A 25,089-nucleotide genomic window follows, 5' to 3' on the forward strand; every position below is an offset into this window, starting at 1 on the left:
GTTCTCAGTCAGTCATTCAGACTTCCTTTCTCTCTCTTCCTTTCTCTCTCTCCCTCTCTCTCTCTCTCTCTCTCTCTCTCTCTCTCTCTCTCTCTCTCTGTCTCTCCCTGTCTCTCTCTCCCCTCTCTCGTCTCTCTCTCCCTCTCTCTGTCTCTCCTCTCCTCTCTCTCTCTCTCTCTCCTCCCTCTCTCTCTCTCTCCTCTCCCTCTCTCTCTCTCTCTCTCTCTCTCTCTCTCTCTCTCTCTCTCTCTCTGTCTCTCTCTCCCTGTCTCTCTCTCCCTCTCTCTCTCTCTCCCCCTCTCTCTGTCTCTCTCTCCCTACCCCCCACTGGGCCTTAGTGAGTGGGAGGATGTAGCTATCGACCCTGGACAGCCTCGCTGCGGAAATCCCCACGCCAGACATTCTGAGTCAGAGCCAGGAGTCACACAGCTTGGAGCCCCAATTTTCCTGGAGTCAAAGCACAGAGACATACACAACCCCATGGGCCAGGAGTTTGTCTCTTGCTCTCTGTCTCTCACTCTCTGTCTCTCGCTTTCTGTCTCTGTGTCTCTTGCTCTCTGTCTATGTCTCTGTGTCTCTTGCTCTCTGTCTCTGTCTCTGTGTCTCTCGATCTCTGTCTCTGTCTCTGTGTCTCTCGCTCTCTGTCTCTGTGTCTCTCTGTCTCTGTGTCTCTCGCTCTCTGTCTCTGTGTCTCTCGCTCTCTGTCTCTGTGTCTCTCGCTCTCTGTCTCTGTGTCTCTCACTCTCTGTCTCTGTGTCTCTTACTCTCTGTCTCTGTCTGTGTCTCTCGCTCTCTGTCTCTGTGTCTCTCACTCTCTGTCTATGTCTCTGTGTCTCTTGCTCTCTGTCTCTGTGTCTCTCACTCTCTGTCTATGTCTCTGTGTCTCTTGCTCTCTGTCTCTGTGTCTCAATCTGTCTTTGTGTCTCTTGCTCTCTGTCTATGTCTCTGTGTCTCTTGCTCTCTGTCTCTGTCTCTGTGTCTCTCGCTCTCTGTCTCTGTGTCTCTCGCTCTCTGTCTCTGTGTCTCTCGCTCTCTGTCTCTGTGTCTCTCACTCTCTCTCTGTCGGTGTCTCTCGCTCTCTGTCTATGTCTCTGTGTCTCTTGCTCTCTGTCTCTGTCTCTGTGTCTCTCGCTCTCTGTCTCTGTGTCTCTCGCTCTCTGTCTCTGTGTCTCTCGCTCTCTGTCTCTGTGTCTCTCACTCTCTCTCTGTCGGTGTCTCTCGCTCTCTGTCTATGTCTCTGTGTCTCTTGCTCTCTGTCTCTGTCTCTGTGTCTCTCGCTATCTGTCTCTGTGTCTCTCACTCTCTGTCTCTGTGTCTCTCACTCTCTGTCTCTGTCGGTGTCTCTTGCTCTCTGTCTCTGTGTCTCTCACTCTCTGTCTCTGTCGGTGTCTCTTGCTCTCTGTCTCTGTGTTTCTCACTCTCTGTCTATGTCTCTGTGTCTCTTGCTCTCTGTCTCTGTGTCTCAATCTGTCTTTGTGTCTCTTGCTCTCTGTCTATGTCTCTGTGTCTCTTGCTCTCTGTCTCTGTCTCTGTGTCTCTCGCTCTCTGTCTCTGTGTCTCTCGCTCTCTGTCTCTGTGTCTCTCGCTCTCTGTCTCTGTGTCTCTCACTCTCTCTCTGTCGGTGTCTCTCGCTCTCTGTCTATGTCTCTGTGTCTCTTGCTCTCTGTCTCTGTCTCTGTGTCTCTCGCTCTCTGTCTCTGTGTCTCTCGCTCTCTGTCTCTGTGTCTCTCGCTCTCTGTCTCTGTGTCTCTCACTCTCTCTCTGTCGGTGTCTCTCGCTCTCTGTCTATGTCTCTGTGTCTCTTGCTCTCTGTCTCTGTCTCTGTGTCTCTCGCTATCTGTCTCTGTGTCTCTCACTCTCTGTCTCTGTGTCTCTCACTCTCTGTCTCTGTCGGTGTCTCTTGCTCTCTGTCTCTGTGTCTCTCACTCTCTGTCTCTGTCGGTGTCTCTTGCTCTCTGTCTCTGTGTTTCTCGCTCTCTGTCTCTGTCTCTGTGTCTCTCACCATGTTCTAAGCAGCTGACTAGATAGGATCAACGGAATGGCATCGGTTAACATGGCTGTGAATCTATCGTCCCATAAAGCGCCTCAGTAATTCTCCCTCTGCTCTGTGTCATGACCATATTCAGGATGACTGTTGTAGGTCACCAACTGTGTTTGCAATGTGCTGCTTTATGCAGGTGGGTTCAGTAGAGCATTGATAACAACGTAGTCTACTTTAATAAATGATTCCCTGGTAACTTCAGGATTCTCCATCCACTGCTCTACATGAGTGGGACACAGAGAGACTCATTTGTACTTCCCTTTGGATGTTGTTTGGAAATGCAGTCTTCAACCCTCTGAGGCCTGAACAGAGAGACCGATTGTGGTGGTGCTCACAATGGACAGAGTCAGCAACACAAACACATTAGCATTTACTGAAGTCTCTTGAGAAGATGGACCCCTCCACAATTCTGCTTTTCATGGGGATAGACTCTTCCCCAGCTGTGGACCGGGCACTCCTGGCATACACACACACACACAGTCTTGTACAACTAACCTTGTGGGGACACAAAATCCTATTTTCCCTAACCCCTAACTCTAACTCTTACTCTTACCTGAACCCTAACTTTAACCCCAAAACCTAACCTTAACCATAACTCTAAACCTAACCCTAGCTCCTAACCCTAACCCTAGCTCTTAATCCTAAACCTAATTGTAACCTCAACACTAAACCCCATAGAAATAGCATTTGACCTAGTGGGGACTAACAAAATGTCCCCAGTTGGTTAGCTTTTTGTTCGTTTACTATACTTGTGGGGACTTCTGGTCCTCATAAGTATAGTTAAACATGCCCACACGGACACACACATAATCTCCCGCCATACTTACAGGTTAAAGTTGACTATTTATTGACTCAGAGTTTGGACATCCTCTATTATACAGTATTTTTTATACAAAACACACAGAAAAAGTCCAAAACATACAAAGTTCAAAGTTCAGTATGCTGATTCGGAGGCTTAATTATACAATCTCACCTAAACCTTCAAATCAAATCAAATCAAATGTTATTAGTCACATGCGCCGAATACAACAGGTGTAGTAGACCTTACAGTCAAATGCTTACTTACGAGCCCCTAACCAACAATGCAGTTTAAAAACAAATACGGATAAGAATAAGAAATAAAAAACAATTAATTAAAGAGCAGCAGTAAAATAACAATAGCGAGACTATATACAGGGAGTACTGGTACAGAGTTAATGTGCGGGGGCACCGGTTAGTCGAGGTAGTATGTACATGTAGGTAGAGTTGTTAAAGTGACTATGCATAGATGTTAACAACAGAGAGTACTAGCAGTGTAAAAGAGGGGGGAGCAATGCAAATAGTCTGGGTAGACATTTGATTAGATGTGCAGGAGTCTTATGGTTTGGGGGCAGAGAGAACAGTCTATGACTAGGGTGGCTGGAGTCTTGGACAATTTCTTAGAGCAACTTTCCACTGGTATATGGTATTGTAGGATTAGGAGGCCACTGGGCCACACCCTTTCATAAATACAGTGCACTAGCATAGCCTTTCTGTACACTACAGTAATGACACCCCTCTAACTGTTTTGTACACTGTACTCCAACTCTGCCCCTGGGAGCATGTTGTCACAATTAGGAGCATTGATTCTCCACTCTCTCCCATGCTGTTTTATTCGTAACTCTTCAGTTGGTGTGTATATTCATTATCTGAGTGGTAGCTCTCTCAATGTGATGTGTTTGTCTGCTGTGGACAGTGGTTAAGCAGCACATCAAGGGGAGGGAGGGGGAGGGAGGAGGGTGGAGGGGGAGGGAGGAGGGAGGGGGGAGGGAGGAGGGGAGTGAGTGAGTGAGTGAGTGGTAATTGGAATTCACTGTTGCTCCCCATCAGGCCCTTTTAACCCAAATCCCAGCCACTGCATGCCTGCTGCCTACTGAATGGGGCTGTGTGGAGATGAGAGGATGTCACATATCTCTCCTATTTCCCTGGAACCTTTCGCTCTCTCTCTCTCTCTCTCTCTCTCTCTCTCTCTCTCTCTCTCTCTCTCTCTCTCTCTCTCTCTCTCTCTCTCTCTCTCTCTCTCTCTCTCTCTCTCTCTCTCTCTCTCTCTCTCGCTCCCTCACTCTGTCACTGTCTGGGTCTCTAGATGGCAGTGCAAAGGGAGAACACACTATTAGACATAATACCTCACTGATATAACTTTGGTAACAAAATCTCTTGGGATTACACGACAAAGTGTAGTCACTAGGCCATGAAATTGATGGATAATAGTGATATTGAGAGAGTTCTGTGCTGTTTTAAACACTCTTTCTCTCCTCACCTTTACTTTCTCGCTCTCTCTTTCGCTTCGTTTTTTTAGGAACTTGTGATGATGCTCATGATTGCCGATGTTCTCTGCTGTCCCCAGAGGTCACTGTTTCTCATCCTCTGACACTTATAGCACAACATCATGTTCATTTTCTCTCCTTCAGGGGCAACTGCTATCAGCACCCCTGACCCTTGTGGCACACCTCTCTGTGCTTTTGACAGCTTTCTCTAGGAAGACCTTGATGGGTCATCTACAGGTCACTGTCTGTCAGCTGTCTGAACATCCACTCCCACACAGTGGCTTCACATTGCTTCTGGTTTAATCCATGACCCCAACTCCAAAACATGTCATCGTTATCCTCCAGCGTGTTCCTGGAACTGCCAATCCCCCAGCAGTTCCCCCATCCCTCATTTCTCTTCCCCCAAAATATCCCATCAGAGCACACATGACTGAGCTGGAAAGGACATTGTTTTAAATGATAATGACTTATACATTAGTGCCTCATAGCCTGTCAATTAAGCAGCAGCACTATGCTTTCTCATTTCCCTGTCATTGTCATTATTGATATTTGCTTATGCATCACCAAGCATCACAGGTGTGAGGGAGGGAGTTGGGAGGGAAGTGGCACAGATAGACAAAAGTGCTTCCCTTAAAGTCAATGAGATGGACGTTATGTTTATTTATAGAGGCAGGCGAGGCAAACCGGCAGTCAGGCCATTAACTTCATCAAAGGGATGGCTTTCAGTCAATGGCTACATCGAGCTGAGAGGAGCTACTACATACTGGGGCCCAGCCACAGCGTGGCAGATAGACTGCCTGAGGGATGACGGGAGAGAGGAAGAGGGTGAGAGAGAAGAGGGAAAGGGATAGAGGGATGAGGGTGACTCCCATTTTCTTGTTTCTTTCTCTCTATGGCTGTCTTGTGTGTTGCATGTCACATACATACATTCATTCATTCATTCATACATACATACATACATACATACATACATACATACATACATACATACATACATACATACATACATACATACATACATACATACATACATACATACATGACCTCTCTATAGGAAGTCATTCTATGGGACACTTTCACTTCCTCTGTGGTGATGGGCAGCAATTGCCCTGTTACTGAGTAGGCTGCCGTGTGTGTGTGTGTGTGTGTGTGTGTGTGTGTGTGTGTGTGTGTGTGTGTGTGTGTGTGTGTGTGTGTGTGTGTGTGTGTGTGTGTGTGTGTGTGTGTGTGTGTGTGTGTGTGTGTGTGTGTGCCTACCTGTATGTGTGTGTACATCTGTGTGTTTATGAGAGAGAAAGTGTTTTGACAGTGTGTGCCTGGTCTGACATGGCTGTGAGCCATCCTGAAGGTGACCTAGGGTAGCCTCTGACATGGCTGTGAGCCATCCTGAAGGTGACCTAGGGTAGCCTCTGACATGGCTGTGAGCCATCCTGAAGGTGACCTAGGGTAGCCTCTGACATGGCTGTGAGCCATCCTGAAGGTGACCTAGGGTAGCCTCTGACATGGCTGTGAGCCATCCTGAAGGTGACCTAGGGTAGCCTCTGACATGGCTGTGAGCCATCCTGAAGGTGACCTAGGGTAGCCTCTGACATGGCTGTGAGCCATCCTGAAGGTGACCTAGGGTAGCCTCTGACTCAGGGCTTCAGACTGACACAACCTCACTGAATCAGTCACTGACAGGAAGAGGCTGGAGGCAACATGGACGCTGCGGCTGTTCTGCTGGGTCACTCCTCTCACTGCTGTTTGTCTATAAACTTTACCTGTTTGTTATGGTTATTCAGCCTCCCTAGTAGGGCTGGGCGATATATAACATTTATTTTATTCATTCAAATGTATGTTTTTGCGCGATATTCCAAATGCCTGTATCTCAAGAATTTAGTTTTTTCATATTTTTGGTTTTTATGAGTGTTTAAGTCCGCTTGCTCTCATGTTGTATTTTTGATCTTGTCTCCTTTGCGCCTTCTGTGCTGTGTGCATCTTCCCATTAACACGCATTGGGCTTATTTTGGATAGATTTTGCCAAGAGTGAAACCTCTCACTTCACCTCCTCCTCTCTGTTTACACACACCAAGCCCCTCCCCCTGCCACTCACACCAACAAAGTTGAGAGATCACATCTTCCTCTCTGACATGCGGTTTCAACTCACTATTTGCATTTGAGGTTTGGTCCAACAGAATTGGTCATATGGACACATTGAGACATTATTTTATTGTAATAGTGGATTAGTTAACCTTTAGCGATACCGTTTTTATGTCTCAACTATTCAAATTGCGCACAGAGCAAACACTTCTAACATTGATTCTGGAAAATTCATGCTCAGTTTGTCATTACCACGTACCGCTATCAGCATTTTAGTCAAATCATGTTATACTAGCTATCTAGTCTGTGTTTTATAAATGTGCAATAATCATAAAACACAATTATATAAGCATTTTGAAAAAAATGGAGATATGATTTTTAGCCCATATCGCCCAGCCTTACTCCCTAGGGTTGCACAATTCTGGGAACTTTCAATAAATTCCCTGGTTTTCCAGAAATCCTGTTTGGAAGATTCTGTATTTCCTGCTTATTCCCTCCTGATTCCAGAATCCTCTAACTGGGATTTCATGAAAACCAGGGAATTTATTGTAAGTTCACATTTTGCAACCCTAATCCTCCCTCCCTCTCACTCTCATGATACAAAGCCTGTGACATAGTTCATTTCCACTTCCTGTTCCCTGTTCTGTGAAGCGGCTGTGCCTCTGTTCCTCTCCATGGGTGTTCTTCTCCATGTGGCCTGATGCTATTCATGAACAACATGCTTCTGTCGTAACATGATACATACAACGACTGCTCTGCATCAATGTTTCCCTGTTTAGGACAAAAGACAAGAATAGCTATTGATTCCCTTAGCTTTTATTATTTGGTGTAATTAACTATGTATGACTGCTTTTTCAGTGACTGATTTGAACGTTTTTTGTGGTTTCCTGGTTGTGATATCTTGGCCTTTGACCGTTTTCACTCAGCTGTGCTCTCTACATCCTCCTGTGCCTCTCACCACTCCCCCAAATGAACACACACACACACAGCGGTTGCATCACGTCCTGTTACGGGATTAGCTCCGTCCAATGACTGCAAGGCCCTTCAGCGGGTGGTGAAGATGGCCCAGTACAGTGCATTCGGAAAGTATTCAGAACCCTTGACTTTTTACACATTTTGTTACATTACAGCCTTATTCTAAAATGTATTAAATAATTTTTTTCCCTCACAAATCTACACTCAATACCCCACAATGACAAAGCAAAAGCAGGTTTTTAGAAATGTTTGCAAATTTATTACAAATAAAAACCGGAAATATCACATTTACATAAGTATTCAGACCCTTTACTCAGCACTTTGTTGAAGCACCTTTGGCAGCGATTACAGCATTGAGTCTTCTTGGGTATGACGCTACAAGCACACCTGTATTTGGGGAGTTTCTCCCATTCTTCTCTGCAGATTCTCTCAAGTTCTGTTAGGTTGGATGGGGAGCGTCGCTGCACAGCTATTTTCAGGTCTCTCCAGACATGTTCGATCGGGTTCAAGTCCGGGCTCTGGCTGGGCCACTCAAGGACATTCAGAGACTCGAAGCCACTCCTGCGTTGTCTTAGCTGTGTGCTTGGGTCGTTGTCCTGTTGGAAGGTGAACCTTCGCCCAAGTCTGAGGTCCTGAGCACTCTGGAGGAGTTTTTCCTCAAGGATCTCTCTGTACTTTGCTCCATTCATCTTTCCCTCGATCCTGACTTGTCTCCCAGTCCCTGCCGCTAAAAACATCCCCACAGCATGATGCAGCCACCACCATGCTTCACCGTAGGGATGTTGCCTGGTTTCATCCAGATGTGTTGCTTGGCGTTCAGGCCAAAGAGTTCAATCTTGGTTTCATCAGACCAGAGAATCTTGTTTCACATAGTCTGAGAGTCCTTTAGGTGCCTTTTGGTAAATTTCCAAGTGGGCTGTCATGTGCCTTTTACTGAGGAGTGGCTTCCGTCTGGCCACTCTATGATAAAAGCCTGATTGGTGGAGGGCTGCAGAGATGGTTGTCCTTCTGGAAGTTTCTCCCATCTCCACAGAGAAACACCTCCCTGACCAAGGCCCTTCTCCCCCAACTGCTCAGTTTAGCTGGGCTGCCAGCTCTTGGAAGAATCTTGGTGATTCCAAACTTCTTCCATTTAAGAATGATGGAGGCCACTGTGTTCTTGGGGACCTTCAATCCTGCAGAAATGTTTTGGTACCCTTCCCCAGATCTGTGCCTCGACACAATTCTGTCTTGGAGTTTTACGGACAAATCCTTCGACCTCATCAAGTTGTAGAAACATCTCAAGTAGAACAAATGGAAACAGGATGCACCTGAGCTCAATTTCGAGTCTCATAGAGGCTCAAAGTGTCTGAATACTTATGTAAATAAGGTATAAAAAAAATCTAAAAACCTGTTTTTGTTTAGTCATTATGGGGTATCGTTTGTAGATTGATGAGGAAAAAATAAATGTAATCCATTTTAGAATAAGGCTGTAACGTAACAAAATGTGGAAAAAGTCAAGGGGTCTGAATACTTTCCGAATGCTCTGTACATCACCGTGCTCCCACCCATCCAGGACATCTACTCGAAACAGTGCCTGAGGAAGGCCTGCAACATCATCAAGGACCCCACACACCCCAGTCATGAGCTGTTCACTCCCTTACCGTTTGGCAGACACACACATCCCAACTGCTTCTACCAGACTCTTCTTATGATTACCAAATACTGCACAATTTAAACACTTGCCCCAGAATCCCCCCTTCCCCAAAACACGTGTAAATATTGGACTCTAAATTGTACCTTCCTGTATTATACTTACACTAAAATGTTTATTGGATTCTACTGAGCCATTTACTTTGTGTTCCTGTTCTTATCTTGTATTATTTCTTATTGTTGTTGTATTGTCCAGAAGGAACCTGCAAGTAAGCATTTCTTTGGACGGTGTGTACCAGGTGTATCCTCTACATATGACTAATGAAACTAGAAACACACACAGCATCTGGCAGTGTGTTTGATGTGATCAGTGTCTATCACAGCAGCATGTCGCTATGCTAAGAGCAGCCAACAGCAGGAAGCAAAGTGACATTGCTCACTCGCTTACAAAACCACACCACTCTCCTCTGTATGTGTGTGTTTCTGTAGTGTTACTGTTAGTCTCTCGCTCTCTCTCTCTAGGCTAGAGAGCAGAACAGGAAGCAGTGGGGTGGGGCTGGGGCTGTGTCGCTCTCTCTCTTCCTACCTCTTCCTCGCTCACTCGCTTCGGATTGAGTCTCTTTTGATTCCTGGCGGGAAGGAAGCACATCCCGGATTTGAGGAGGCAGGAATAGCTCTCTGTACTTTGAGTGGCGGTTCTGGTGTGAGAGTGTGTAACGGGGCAGAGGGGAGAGGTTGGGCAACACAGAGAGAGACAGGGTGGGCCATGGCCAGCGAGGGAGCTTTGGCGGACTGCCCAGGGGAGCACACTGCTGCAGACCACCCCACTCACACTGAACAGGACCAGGGGGACGCCGAGTCTTCGGTAGGCACACTCTGTCTGGGCACCATACAACATGGCTGCCTTCCACACTACAGTGTGTTTGTGAGTTTCCTCTCCGCTTTCTGCTTCATGTTCACTTCCTTCTCAGTCCATGGCATTTCTGATGACTCATGTCAGAGCTGCTTTTAGTATTGTCGCATTGTTTTCAGCCCCATCTGAGGGGAGAACTCTCTATTCCATTTCTCGGTATTGTTCCACTGGAGGGCATTGCTAAATGGCTATAAATGTATAGTAGTGAGTCACATAGTTAATGGTCCGACCCTTTCCTCCTTCCTCTTATGTTGTTGTCTCTGCTATTCTTCTCTCCTCTGTACCGCTGTTGCTCACGTCCTGCCTCAGTATTAGTGGCTGTTCATTTTAAGACGAGTGTGTGTCAAACTAGTGTGTCGTGTGTGTCTCAGTTCTGCTCAACAAGTGGGTGTTCTTCCTGTCTTAGTCCTACCAAGGCTCTATCCCTCATCTTTCTCTCTCCTCGTATGTTCTCTACCTCCATCTCTAGATGATTTTAGTGCAGAGAAGGACAGGGCCGGGAGCACAATGACCTACAGCCTTGGTGTTGTGAGGACAGTAACACCATGCTCCAGCTGACTGGGCCATTTGGCCCACAATTTGTGATCGCGCTGATACCAACAGTACTATTTCACCTGTATATCTAACGCTGTGTTCCTTCACAACAAATAGCCAAACATTTCAGTGAGCTGTTTGACACAACATTAGGCCATCAGGTCCGCTATGAGAAATATTCCCAGATTACCATGACTACTCTGCACTGTTGTTGTGCAAGGTTTCCTGTTTAATAGCCTGTGTAAGTAGCCCTCGAAGGCCCAATAGCTGGGCTTGGCCACGAGGGCTGGCTTGGCTGCAGCCTGCAGCCTGCTGTATTGTATTGTATTGCAGATGGATTATGGTTCTAATGAGAGTCTGCCTGGTAGGAGCCGGGCTCTGCTCTGTTATGCCTGGCGTGGTGCTGAACAGGCCAATAGGGACGCTGCTGTAATCAGATCTGCAGGCTGGAGCCAGGGCCAGGTCTCTGAGTGGCCTACAGCAGTCAGTCAGTTGTTATGAGAGAGGAGGGACTGGGACTGCTCTGTCTGTCTGTCTGTCTGTCTGTCTCCATGTCGTAGGATCTGGGCTCTGTTCAACTCTAATAATGAGCTGTCTCTGTTTGATTGTTGCTAATGTCTGCTGTTGGGGATTTACTGTGATAGTGTTTTGTGTGTGTGTGTGTGTGTGTGTGTGTGTGAGAGTGCGCGTGTGTGTGTGTGTGTGAGAGTGCATGCAAGTGTGTTTATATGCATGCAATGCCGTTACATGCATGTATGTCTGTATTTGTGCCTAATGTCTATCACACTGTCATGTGTGTGTGCTGTATCTGTTTCTGTGTGGCTGGCTGAGAGCTGGCGTGCTGACAGCGTGTCTGTGTGTATCAGTGGCTCTGAGAAGGAACAAGCCCTGATAGATTTTAGTCTCTATTAATGTTGCCCTAATCTGCTCTGATCTGGTTACCATCAGGAGGGGACGTGAGCGCTCAGGCCTTGACTCATTTAACATCTCAGTCTCACTCCGCTGCTCTTAGAGACTCAGTTCTCTGAGGGGAAGCGCTCACCTCATTTTCTTAAAGTCCCCGACTCCGTCTGTCCCTTTCTGTTGCTGTCTTGGCCTCTGTTATATCTAGTCTAGCCATGGATCTACATTACCTTTACTCTTTGCTGCGCAGCAGTCACACAGGATGAGCTGAAATGTTGGGTTCTTTGTTTGGGCACCTGCCTCTGGGACCCATTGGAAACGCATTAGCCTGCTCTTTCTCTCTCTCTCTCTCTCTCTCTCTCTCTCTCTCTCTCTCTCTCTCTCTCTCTCTCTCTCTCTCTCTCTCTTCCATGTACAGATAAATGCTCCTCTCTCTCCTAATGTTTGCTGCCAGTTTAGTGCTGCTCGGTTAAACCTTCTGACCTGCAGGGCTGTGTGGGAGACAGCTGGTGTCAAAGGTGAACACAACCTAGTCCCCTGCACCTCCACTCCTCCAAAACCCCTAATTAGGCCCTTTTCCCAGAGAGTTGCATCGAATTGGAAATACGGCAGACCTTTGTTTATCGTCTCTCTGCTATCACCCCAATATCATCTTGGCCCAATACATGTCGCAATGTATTTGACCGATGCTAATCTATTATCCATTCTCTCTCCCCCTCTCCTCTTCCTCTCCCCCTGTCAGAGTGACCCAGGCGGGCTGTCAGTGCTGGAGCAGCTGGGTCTGGACCAGAGCTCAGACTTCTCTGACTCCAGCGTTCAGCAGCGGCTGGACGAAGCGAGGGATCACATCCGCCGGGAGATCAGGTTAGCGTCACTATTTATTTACTCATTTACCTTTCAATCACTTCTATGATGTATTGATTAACTACTAATTGTGTGGTACTACAACTTATGAAAAGTCCCTGTGATTTGACTGGATCAGGAAGGAGCTGAAGATCAAGGAAGGAGCAGATAACCTGAGGAGAGCCACCACAGACAAGAAGAATGCCCAGCAGGTGGACAGCCAGCTTCGCAGCTCCAACCGCAGACTGGACAGCCTGCACTCTAAGTTACAGGAGCTGGACGCTTACATTGTGGTCAAAGGAGGGGACGACAACAACACAGGTATCACTGACAGGGATGGAACTATGAAGCGAATGAAGCATAGCCTTATACCATTGGATGGATTCAAACAAAAGTTGTAATGTAGAAACATGTTGGCCATTGTTAATGATTATAGTAACTGACAGTTAAAACCATGACCTTTGACCCTCAGATGCCCCCAAGTCTCCCGGGGCGCGCAGCCGCTCGGCCAATCAGGACCGGATCACGGCTCTGGAGCGCCAGCTCAACATCGAGCTCAAGTGCAAACAGGGAGCAGAGAACATGATCCCCATTTATGCCAATGGAGTCACCAAGGTACTGGACCTGACTGGACCACCTAACCCCTCTAATATATACATCTACTGTAGCCTATCTACAATACAGCCAGCCCCTCCACAATCTCTCTTTCTCACTCTTCTGAGTTCATGTCTCTAGTCAGATCATTTCCCAGCCTGATTCTTCTCTGAGTAGTGAAGGTTAGCAGGGGTGTGTATTTGTGAGCTGTCTGCTATTTCACTGTCCTCACTGTACGGTGTCGCTTATAGGACAAGAAGATGCATCAGACGGCCCAGCAGATGCTGCAGGATAGCAAGACCAAGATTGACATCATCCGCATGCAGATCCGCAAGGCCATGCAGGCCACTGAGCAGACTGAAGATATCCAGGGTAAATATCTGTCTCTGCCTGCCTGCCTGCCTGCCTGCCTGCCTGCCTGCCTGCCTGCCTGCCTGCCTGCCTGCCTGCCTGCCTGCCTGCCTGCCTGCCTGCTTGTCTGTCTGTCTGTCTGTCTGTCTGACTGTCTGTCTGACTGTCTGTCTCTTCATCCCCTTTGTCTGTCTGTCTCTAATCTGTACATCTATCGTTAAATGTTTTATGAAGTGTGGGTAACAGATCAATGCCCTCCTCAGAAGTGCAGAGTGGACATTATTATAACCTGCTCCACTCCATACACCACTCACACACACACACACACACACACACACACACACACACACACACACACACACACACACACACACACACACACGGGCTCACTTCCACACAGAGAGCAGGTTAAGGCCTTATTGATGTTCCTGCATCCACATGATGTTGCCCAACAGCAAAAAGTCACGCTTCATTTACCCGAGGTTAGAGACAGAGGGAAAAGGGGAGAGAGAGAAAGATAAGGAACAAATAGTAAGATATGGAAAGCGGGGAGAGAGAACGAGAAAGAGAGTGAGAAGATGGGAAAAGCACAGGAAGTAAAGAGGCAGATTTAGGCCCAAATCTTTATATGGATTGCTGTGTCTATTTCCCTCTCCCTACCTTCTTCTCTCTACCTTCCTCCCTCCTTTGGTTTAAGAATAGATCAGAGCTGCAGGGCATTTAGCCTCATAAGTCATGAACCATCCCTAACTTAGGACACACACAGATGCACACAAATCCATCAAAACCTCACATTATCTTGATTTTGATTTTCAGCACAGATTACTTTATCATATTATGAAAGATAACTGTATACAGTGCATTCGGAAAGTATTACAGACCGCATGACTTTTTCCAAATGTTATGTTATAGCCTTATTCTAAAATTGATTTAAAAAAATGTCTCATCAATCTACACAATACCCCATAATGACAAGACGAAAACAGGTTCTTAAAAATATTTGCAAATTTATTACAAATAAAAAACAGAAATACCTTGTTTACATAAGTATTCAGACCCTTTGCTATGAGACTCCAAATTGAGCTCAGGTGCATCCTGTTTCCAAAGATCATCCTTTAGATGTTTCTACAACTTGTTTGGAGTCCACCGTGGTAAATTCAATTGAATGGACATGATTTGGAAAGGCGCACACCTGTCTATATAAGGTCCCCCAGTTGACAGTGCATGTCAGAGCAAAAACCAAGCCATGAGGTCGAAGGAATTGTCCGTAGAGCTCCGAGACAGGATTGTGTCGAGGCACAGATCTGGGGAAGGGTACCAAAACATTTATGCAGCATTGAAGGTCCCCAAGAACACAGTGGCCTCCATCATTCTTAAATGGAAGAAGTTTGGAACCACCAAGACTATTTCTAGAGCTGGCGCCCGGCCAAACTGAGAAATCAGGGGAGAAGGGCCTTTGTCAGGGACATGACCAAGATCCCGATGGTCACTCTGACAGAGCTCCAGAGTTTCAATTTGGAGATGGGAGAACCTTCCAGAAGGACAACCATCTCTGCAGCACTCCACCAATCAGGCCTTCATGTTAGAGTGGCCAGACGGAAGCCCCTCCTCAGTAAAAGGCACATGACAGAATGCTTGGAGTTTGCCAAAAGGCACCTAAAGGACTCTCAGACCATGAGAAACAAGATTCTCTAGTCTGATGAAACCAAGATTGAACATTTGACCTGAATGCCAAGCGTCACATCTGGAGAAAACCTTCCCCTATGGGGAAGCATGGTGGTGGCAGCATCATACTGTGGGGGTGTTTTCAGCGGCAGGGACTGGGAGACTAGTCAGGATCGAGGGAAAGATGAATGGAGCAAAGTACAGAGAGATCCTTGATGAAAACCTGCTCCAGAGCGCTCAGGACCTCAGACTTGGGCGAAGGTTTCACCTTCCAACAGGACAACAACGCTAAGCACCCAGCAAGACAATGCAGGAGTGGCTTCGGGACAAGTCTCTGAATGACTTTGAGTGTTCCAGCCAGAGCCCGGACTTGAATCCGATTGAACATGTCTGAAGAGACCGGAAAATAGCTGTGCAGCGACGCTCCCCATCCAACCTGACAGAGCTTGAGAGGATCTGCAGAGAAGAATGGGAGGAACTTTCCAAATACAGGTGTGCCAAGCTTATAGCGTCAAACCCAAGAAGACTCGAGGCTGTAATCGCTGCTAAAGGTGCTTCAACAAAGTACTGAGTCTGAATGCTTATCTAAATGTCATGTTTAATTACATTTGCCAACATTTCTAAAAACCTGCTCTTGCTTTGTCATTATGGTGTATTGTGTAGATTGATGAGGGGGAAATGAATTTAATCCATTTTAGAATAAGGCTGTAACATAACAAAATGTGTAAAAACTCAAGGTGTCAGTAAATGGTTTGTTATCGCACTCCCCAGGTAAGCCAGACACGTGTGGGGTGGAGCTGCGTGTGGAGGAGCTGTGGCATCATTACCGTGTGGAGCTCGCCATGGCTGAGGGAGCCAAGAACATGCTGAGGCTGCTGGGAGTGGGGAAGGTCCAGGACAAGAAGGCCATGTCAGAGGTCAGAGTTCACACACAAGACTACTGTCTGGATCTCACACATGAACGCACATTTTAATGCACACATACACACACACACACAAATACACACAAAAAACACACTCACCATTTAGGGCACATTTAAATGCACACACAAACATACCATTGTAACCCCTCTCTCCTCTCTCCCCCCAGGCCCAGTGTGGTCTGAGTGAGTCGTCACAGCGCTGTGACCTGCTGAGAGGCTCTCTGGAGCAGCGTTTGCTGGAGCTGACGGACGACCACCCCAAGGCCTGCCTCATCAAGGAAGAGCTGGTGCTGGCCTCCTCCTCAGCCTTCAGCTCCAGACACGGAACCCCCTATGTACACAACCAGTACAGCACCCTCTGCAAGCCCTCCCCACTCACTGGTACATACACTCATAGTCTATCACTGACTCTTACAGCTTCTCTATACCCTATCACTGACTCTTACAGCCTCTCTATACCCTATCACTGACTCTTACAGCCTCTCTATACCCTATCACTGACTCTTACAGCTTCTCTATACCCTATCACTGACTCTTACAGCCTCTCTATACCCTATCACTGACTCTTACAGCCTCTCTATACCCTATCACTGACTCTTACAGCCTCTCTATACCCTATCACTGCCTCTTACAGCCTCTCTATAGTTTATCACTGCCTCTTACAGCCTCTCTATAGTCTCTCACTACCTCTCTGTCTATACCTAACTGAAGGCTCTAATGCATCAGAAACTCATGGATTCAGTTGAATACCTCTCCCATATCCAGTGGCTGAAGTTATAAACCTTTTGAACCAGATATGATACTCTCACTTCTACTCAAACATCACATATCATCTCTCTCTCTCTCTCTCTCTCCTAGGTACCCTGCAGGTGCGTCTGCTGGGCTGTGTGGGGGTGTTGGAGGTGGTCCCGGGGCGCAGTAGAGGAACCCCGGTGGTCTTGCCATGCTACATCCCAGGGGACGGACGCTCCTTCAAACTCAGTGGTCTCTACAGCCGCAGCACCAGCAGCATGAGCCTCAGGATCCCCGGCAAGACCGACGAACTCTCCTGTAAGTCTGTGTGTGTGTGTGTGTGTGTGTGTGTTTGTGTGTGTGTGTGTGTGTGTGTGTGTGTGTGTGTGTGTGTGTGTGTGTGTGTGTGTGTGTGTGTGTGTGTGTGTGTGTGTGTGTGTGTGTGTGTGTGTGTGTGTGTGGAGGGGGTTCACATATCTGTCCATTTGTGTTGTGTAGTGAGTTTCTAAACATGTGTTATGGTATTGTGTTGAACAGCGGAGGTGAGTGCCGTGTTGAAGCTGGAGAACACAGTGGTGGGACAGACGTGCTGGAAGACAGTGGGAGAGCAGGCCTGGGACCAGACCTTCACTGTAGAACTGGAAAGAGTAAGATACTACATTACACTAACACAACACTGAGAGAGAGGCACATTGAGAATTGAAAGAGAGAGGCACATTGAGAATTGAAAGAGAGAGGCACATTGAGAATTGAAAGAGAGAGGCACATTGAGAATTGAGAGAGAGATAATTGAGAGAGAGAGAGAGAGAGAGAGAGAGAGAGAGAGAGAGGCACATTGAGAATTGAGAGAGAGAGAGAGAGAGGGGGGCACATTGAGAATTGAGAGAGAGAGAGGCACATTGAGATTGAGAGAGAGAGAGAGAGAGGCACATTGAGAATTGAGAGAGAGAGAGAGAGAGAGAGAGGGGGGCACATTGAGAATTGAGAGAGAGAGAGGCACATTGAGAATTGAGAGAGAGAGAGAGGCACATTGAGAATTGAGAGAGAGAGAGAGGCACATTGAGAATTGAGAGAGAGAGAGGGCACATTGAGAATTGAGAGAGAGAGAGGCACATTGAGAATTGAGAGAGAGAGAGAGAGAGAGGCACATTGAGAATTGAGAGAGAGAGAGGCACATTGAGAATTGAGAGAGAGAGAGAGGCACATTGAGAATTGAGAGAGAGAGGGCACATTGAGAATTGAGAGAGAGAGAGAGGCACATTGAGAATTGAGAGAGAGAGGCACATTGAGAATTGAGAGAGAGAGAGAGAGGCACATTGAGAATTGAGAGAGAGAGAGAGGCACATTGAGAATTAGAGAGAGAGAGAGAGAGGCACATTGAGAATTGAGAGAGAGAGAGAGAGGCACATTGAGAATTGAGAGAGAGAGGCACATTGAGAATTGAGAGAGCGAGAGAGAGAGGCACATTGAGAATTGAGAGAGCGAGAGAGAGAGGCACATTGAGAATTGAGAGAGAGAGGCACATTGAGAATTGAGAGAGAGAGAGAGAGAGAGGCACGTTGAGAATTGAGAGAGAGAGGCACATTGAGAATTGAGAGAGAGAGAGAGAGGCACATTGAGAATTGAGAGAGAGAGAGAGAGAGGCACATTGAGAATTGAGAGAGAGAGAGGCACATTGAGAATTGAGAGAGAGAGAGAGAGGCACGTTGAGAATTGAGACAGAGAGGCACATTGAGAATTGAGAGAGAGAGAGAGAGAGAGAGAGAGAGAGAGGCACATTGAGAATTGAGAGAGAGAGAGAGGCACGTTGAGAATTGAGAGAGAGAGAGAGAGAGGCACATTGAGAATTGAGAGAGAGAGAGAGGCACGTTGAGAATAGAGAGAGAGAGGCACATTGAGAATTGAGAGAGAGAGAGAGGCACATTGAGAATTGAGAGAGAGAGAGAGAGAGAGGCACATTGAGAATTGAGAGAGAGAGGCACATTGAGAATTGAGAGAGAGAGAGAGGCACATTGAGAATTGAGAGAGAGAGAGAGGCACGTTGAGAATTGAGAGAGAGAGGCACATTGAGAATTGAGAGAGAGAGAGAGAGGCACATTGAGAATTGAGAGAGAGAGAGAGGCACATTGAGAATTGAGAGAGAGATAGAGAAAGAGAGGCACATTGAGAATTGAGAGAGAGAGAGAGAGAGGCACATTGAGAATTGAGAGAGAGAGAGAGAGAGGCACGTTGAGAATTGAGACAGAGAGAGAGAGAGAGAGGCACATTGAGAATTGAGAGAGAGAGAGAGAGAGAGAGGCACATTGAGAATTGAGAGAGAGAGAGAGAGGCATGAGAATTGAGAAGAGAGAGGCACATTGAGAATTGAGAGAGAGAGAGAGGCACATTGAGAATTGAAAGAGAGATAGAGAAAGAGAGGCACATTGAGAATTGAGAGAGAGAGAGAGAGAGGCACATTGAGAATTGAGAGAGAGAGAGAGAGAGGCACGTTGAGAATTGAGACAGAGAGAGAGAGAGAGAGAGGCACATTGAGAATTGAGAGAGAGAGAGAGAGAGAGAGAGAGAGAGAGGCACATTGAGAATTGAGAGAGAGAGAGAGGCACGTTGAGAATTGAGAGAGAGAGAGAGGCACATTGAGAATTGAGAGAGAGAGAGAGAGAGGCACGTTGAGAATTGAGACAGAGAGAGAGAGAGAGAGAGGCACATTGAGAATTGAGAGAGAGAGAGAGGCACATTGAGAATTGAGACAGAGAGAAAGAGAGAGAGGCACATTGAGAATTGAGAGAGAGAGAGAGAGGCACATTGAGAATTGAGAGAGAGAGAGAGAGAGGCACATTGAGAATTGAGAGAGAGATAGAGAAAGAGAGGCACATTGAGAATTGAGAGAGAGAGAGAGAGAGGCACATTGAGAATTGAGAGAGAGAGAGAGAGAGGCACGTTGAGAATTGAGACAGAGAGAGAGAGAGAGAGAGGCACATTGAGAATTGAGAGAGAGAGAGAGAGAGAGAGAGAGAGGCACATTGAGAATTGAGAGAGAGAGAGAGGCACGTTGAGAATTGAGAGAGAGAGAGAGGCACATTGAGAATTGAGAGAGAGAGAGAGAGAGGCACGTTGAGAATTGAGACAGAGAGAGAGAGAGAGAGAGGCACATTGAGAATTGAGAGAGAGAGAGAGAGAGGCACATTGAGAATTGAGAGAGAGAGAGAGGCACATTGAGAATTGAGACAGAGAGAGAGAGAGAGAGGCACATTGAGAATTGAGAGAGCGTGAAAAGGTGAAAAGAAGTGTATGTACACCTGTGGATGAAACAGTATGTGTGTTGACCTGTGTTTCGTCTCAGTCCAGGGAGATGGAGATAGCAGTGTACTGGAGGGACTACCGCTCCCTGTGTGCTCTCAAGTACCTGAAGCTGGAGGACTTCCTGGACAACCAGAGACACAAAGTTCAGCTGGAGCTGGAGCCTCAGGGCCTGCTGCTGGCAGAGGTACACACACCCCGCCATGAATACACACGTGTATGCGCACACACACACACACACACATGCACACATGCACGCATACACAGACAGTAACATGCGAACATGCACACACATGCACCAACACATACATCCCTGCTCAATACTGAACTATACTATACAGTACCAGTCAAAAGTTTTGACACACCTACTCATTCAAGGGTTTTTCTTTATTTTTACTATTTTCTACATTGTAGAATAATAATGAAGACATCAAATCTATGAAATAACACATATGGAATCATGTAGTAACCACAAAAGGGTTAAACAAATCTAAATAGATTTGAGATTTTAGTAACAACCCTTTGCCTTGATGACAGCTTTGCACACTCTTGGAATTCTCTCAACCAGCTTCATGAGGTAGTCACCTGGAATGCATTTCAATTAACAGGTGTGCTTTGTTAAAAGTTAATTTGTGGAATTTGTTTCCTTAATGCGTTTGAGCCAATCAGTTGTGTTATGTCAAGGTAGGAGTGGTATACAGAAGATAGCCCTATTTGGTAAAACACCAAGTCCATATTATGGAAAGAACAGCTCAAATAAGCAAAGTGAAACGACAGTCCATCATTATTCTAAGACATGAAGGTTAGTCAATCCAGAAAATTCCAAGAACTTTGAAAGTTTCTTCAAGTGCAGTCGCAAAAATACATTGTATTCTACATTGTAGAATAATAGTGACAACGTCAAAACTATGAAATAACACATATGGAATCATGTGGTAACCAACAACAAAAAAGTGATAGACAAATCAAAATATATTTTATATTTGAAATTCTTCAATGTAGCCACCCTTTGCCTTGATGACAGCTTTTAACACTCTTTGCATTCTCTCAACCAGCTTCATGAGGTAGTCTCCTGGAATGCATTTCAATTTACAGGTGGGCCTTGTTAAAAGTTAATTTGTGGAATTTGTGGAATTTCTTTCCTTAATGCGTTTGAGCCAATCAGTTGTGTTGTGACAAGGTAGGGTGGTATACAGAAGATAACCCTATTTGGTAAAAGACCAAGTCCATATTATGACAAGAACAGCTGAAATAAGCAAAGAAAAACGACAGTCCATCATTACTTTAAGATATGGTCAGTCAATATGGAAAATGTCAAGAACTTTGGAAGTTTCTTCAAGTGCAGTCGCAAAAAACATCAAGCGCTATGATGAAACTGGCTCTCATGAGGACCGCCACAGGAAAGGAAGACCCAGAGTTACCTCTGCTGCAGAGGATAAGTTCATTAGAGTTACCAGCCTCAGAAATTGCAGCCTAAATAAATGCTTCACAGAGTTCAAGTAACAGACACATCTCAACATCAACTGTTCAGAGGAGACTGTGTGAATCAGGCCTTCATGGTCAAATTGCTGCAAAGAAACCACTACTAAAGGACACCAATAAGAAGAAGAGACTTGTTTGGGCCAAGAAACACGAGCAATGGACATTAGACCGGTGGAAATTTGTCCTTTGGTCTGGAGTCCAAATGGTTCCAACCGCCGTGTCTTTGTGAGACTCGGTGTCGGTGAACGGATGATCTCATGTGTATTTCCCACCGTAAAGCATGGAGGAGGAGGTTTTAGGATGTGGGGGTGATTAGCTGGTGACACTGTCAGTGATCTATTTATAATTCAAAGCACACTTAACCAGCATAGCTACCCAGCAATCTGCAGCGATACGCCATCCCATCTGATTTGGGCTTAGTGGGGCTATCATTTGTTTTTCAACAGGACAATGACCCACACACCTCCAGGCTGTGTAAGGGATATTTTACCAAGAAGGAGGGTGATGGAGTGCTGCATCAGATGACCTGGCCTCCACAATCCCCCGACCTCAACCAAATTGAGATGGTTTGGGATGAGTCGGACCGCAGAGTGAAGGAAAAGCAGCCAACAAGTGCTCAGCATATGTGGGAACTCCTTCAAGACTGTTGGAAAAGCATTCCAGGTGAAGCTGGTTGAGAGAATGCCAAGAGTGTGCAAAGCTGTCCTCAAGGCAAAGGTGGCTACTTTGAAGAATCTCAAATATAAAATATATTTTGATTTGTTTAACACTTTTTTGGTTACTACATGATTCCATATGTGTTATTTCATAGTTTTGATGTCTTCACTATTATTGTGCAATGTAGAAAATAGTAAAAATAAAGAAAAACCCTTGAATGAGTAGGTGTGTCCAAACCTTTGACTGGTACTGTATGTGTCATTGGTGGTCAGTGCTGTTTAAGATGAGGGAGGATGGACATTTTTTTTTGTTATGAGCATGGCCTTATTTCCATTACAGCATATTGGATGACTGTCATTCATATTCCATTCACCTAGCTCAATGTAACATCGATAGGTTTTGGCTACTACATGATTCTCAAATTTTCCTTATACCCATCATAAGGTTTCTACAACCTAGCCTATGAATGAAAGTTTACAACGTAGGTGCACAGGTCGAGATACATTTGAGTAATCAAGGTGACAGACAGTGACACATTCAATACCGCCTTGCGCACTCTTGCCAGCATCTAGCCGATCTAGGGTGTAATCATTAGTCCAACAGTTGCAAACAAGAATTTCTATTGGACAAATTCAAATATGTTTATCCCCATTTTGTTCCGTTTGCTTCCGTTTAAGAATGCTTTTCAACAGAATCGGCGGAATGAATGCACCCCTGATCACACGCAAACACAGGTCACTTTCATAGCAGCCACATACAAACAGTATGAATACTTTTATTGTTGTAGCTATAATTCCTTCTCGCATCCACGTGCTCTCCTCCTCTCACCCTTTCCCTTCGCTTGTGGACTTCAGTGCACAACAAACACATCAGCTGTCTGTAACCAGGCGAAAAAATCTTTCTTAGCCAAACCTTCATATCATAACCGCCACACACACCCTACATCATTGTCACCATTATTAACTAACGTCATAGTCAACATAGCTACTAAAACTAACGTGTTAGTAACCCCACTACAATCATGCAGTACAGTGTAGTCAGCAAGCAGTTTAGCAGTTACACCGGTGGGCTCCGGTGGTAGTAAATGACTAACACCAAAAGCTTACCTTGACTTGGAAGAGTTCCAGTGTTGGTTCGCCATAGCCAGCTAGCGAACATAGTGTCCCTCTCTGTTTGAGCCGGGTGTTTAAGTAGGCTAAACTAGCTAGCTGCATTCGCTAGCTAAGTAAGTGAAAGTGAAAGTGAAAAATATATAAAATATCTCTGCTAGGTAGCTTCTTCATTTTTTAAGAAATGTATTTGTTACATTTTTTTCCCTCTTTGAGTCAACTACTCATCACATTTTTTTAAGCACTGCAGTGCTAGCTAGCTGTAGTTTATGCTTTTCTAGATTAATTATCTTGCCGTTTATGCTGCAAGAGCTCGGATAGGTTGGAGGACGTCCTCCGGATGTTGTCATAATTACTGTGTAAGTCTATGGAATGGGGTGAGAACCATGAGCCTCCTAGGTTTTGTATTGAAGTCAATGTACTCAGAGGGTGGAAACTACCGGCTAGACTATGGTGGTACCCTGCAGAGTGCTGTTGAAGCTACCGTAGACCTTCATTGCAAAGCAGTGTGTTTTAATCAATTATGTGGTTACGTGAATATATTTAGTATAGTTTTCTCTAAAAATGATAACTTTTTTTAGATGTTTCACTATTTTTATGAAATTCATTGAGGAGGATGGTCCTCCCCTTTCTCCTCTGAGGAGTCTCCACTGATATGTGTGTATTTCAGGTAATGTTCTTCAACCCAGTCATAGAGAGAGGCCCGAGACTGCAGAGACAAAAGAAGGTTTTCTCCAAACAGCATGGTAAGAGAAGCTTTTCTCAGAACAGTGTGTTGTGTTAGTATGTGTAAAGTCTTAGATAAAGCCCCATTTTGTTATGTATGTTGTCAGCAGCTGCCAAGCCTGGCTCCATGTATCCCAGCATCCCTATAGGGCTCACACCTGCATCACCTGACTGACGCCCCACTGCTTCCACACTGAGTAGCATGGAGTTGCCCCCTAGACACTGATCTACAGTCAGTTTAGTGTTTCACCCCTAATGGGTCACATTAGGATTGGGGGAGGTCCTAGATATGTGACTACATGCAACCTCCACCCAGAACCCACTTTGTACCTCTCTGTGCTCTGTATTGCCATCTAGTGTTGGAATTAGCAGTGCTGTGGATTCATCTGATGGCTTTAGGTGGTTTAATGCTTTGGAGTATGACAATTTGAGTGTGTCAGGGTTGAAACTTCTTTAGTGCAATCTGGGCAATCCTAATGGATTGAGTAAACCATGTTAACATTTGCTGCGTGAACAGGATAGATTGCATTTCAGGGGAATTTGTGTTGATCAGTATGTCTTATTGCCTTGTGTTTATGTTGTGTTGTGTGTGTGTTGCGGTTACTGCCATGTGTGTGATGGGTATGTTGCAGGTAAAGCGTTCCTGCGTGCTCGTCAGATGAATGTTGACATCGCCACCTGGGTCCGCCTAGTGAGGAACGCCATCCCTACTGGAAACAACGTTCCCAGCTACACCCCACACACACACTCACGCTCACATTCTGGGTAATGTACACACACACAGATACCCTTTCTCACACCTCTTTAATGCTTCAGACAGCAAGCACAACATATACTGTACATGGGAAACTGTTGACGGGTGTTTCTGTGTGTGTCGTAGGGAGATCTCAGTGGAGAAGCTGACTCTGGAGAGCGACTCTCCTCCGAGACCTGAGATCAGGAGAGACGTTGTTGACACACCCCACCTGGTGAGAAGAAGAGAAGGGAGGGATGAAGAGAGGGATAAGGGATGGAGGGAGGGATGGGAGGATGAGGGAGGGAGGGATGGGAGGATGCGGCAATGGAGTGATAATCATCTGATAGCCATCTCCGTAGTATCACATTCCCTTTGGCCGTTCCCTCCAGAAAGCCTTTGACTAGAAAACAGTGGTTCAGTCATATTGGACTATTAGCCTAGGATGAATCTGGAGCTAGAGAGAGCAGGGCCTGGGAGGAAGGAGAGGAGAGAGGTAACAATAAGAGGGGAAAGGGAGAAATCCACACTAATTAGACCAAATTGGATCGAGGGAGCTTTAATTCGATGTTAGATTCCCAGTGTGTAAAACATGATTGGCATGAGAGGACAGAG

At 45.9% G+C, this 25,089-nt stretch overlaps 1 protein-coding gene across 4 annotated transcripts in view; it reads left to right on the forward strand.

Annotated features, from left to right (window-relative positions):
• The window catches only part of LOC115201351 (serine/threonine-protein kinase N1), a 44,305-nt gene that overhangs the window by 13,819 nt on the left and 5,397 nt on the right, over window positions 1-25,089 (forward strand). The window contains exons 1-13 of one of the 4 annotated variants that reach the window (XM_029764936.1): window positions 5,116-5,151; window positions 12,105-12,226; window positions 12,345-12,526; window positions 12,678-12,820; window positions 13,051-13,171; window positions 15,587-15,732; window positions 15,906-16,119; window positions 16,597-16,788; window positions 17,008-17,117; window positions 19,811-19,954; window positions 23,686-23,761; window positions 24,374-24,506; window positions 24,622-24,709. In XM_029764936.1, the coding sequence (XP_029620796.1) occupies window positions 5,131-5,151; window positions 12,105-12,226; window positions 12,345-12,526; window positions 12,678-12,820; window positions 13,051-13,171; window positions 15,587-15,732; window positions 15,906-16,119; window positions 16,597-16,788; window positions 17,008-17,117; window positions 19,811-19,954; window positions 23,686-23,761; window positions 24,374-24,506; window positions 24,622-24,709 (1,692 nt within the window). In that variant the 5' untranslated portion in view covers window positions 5,116-5,130. Of the gene's footprint in view, window positions 1-5,115; window positions 5,152-9,534; window positions 9,938-12,104; window positions 12,227-12,344; window positions 12,527-12,677; window positions 12,821-13,050; window positions 13,172-15,586; window positions 15,733-15,905; window positions 16,120-16,596; window positions 16,789-17,007; window positions 17,118-19,810; window positions 19,955-23,685; window positions 23,762-24,373; window positions 24,507-24,621; window positions 24,710-25,089 lie in introns of those variants that run through there. The other 3 variants (XM_029764909.1, XM_029764918.1, XM_029764929.1) reach the window with 3 other exon arrangements.

The sequence above is a fragment of the Salmo trutta genome, chromosome 1, assembly GCF_901001165.1.
Source record: "Salmo trutta chromosome 1, fSalTru1.1, whole genome shotgun sequence".
Lineage (NCBI taxonomy): Eukaryota > Metazoa > Chordata > Actinopteri > Salmoniformes > Salmonidae > Salmo > Salmo trutta.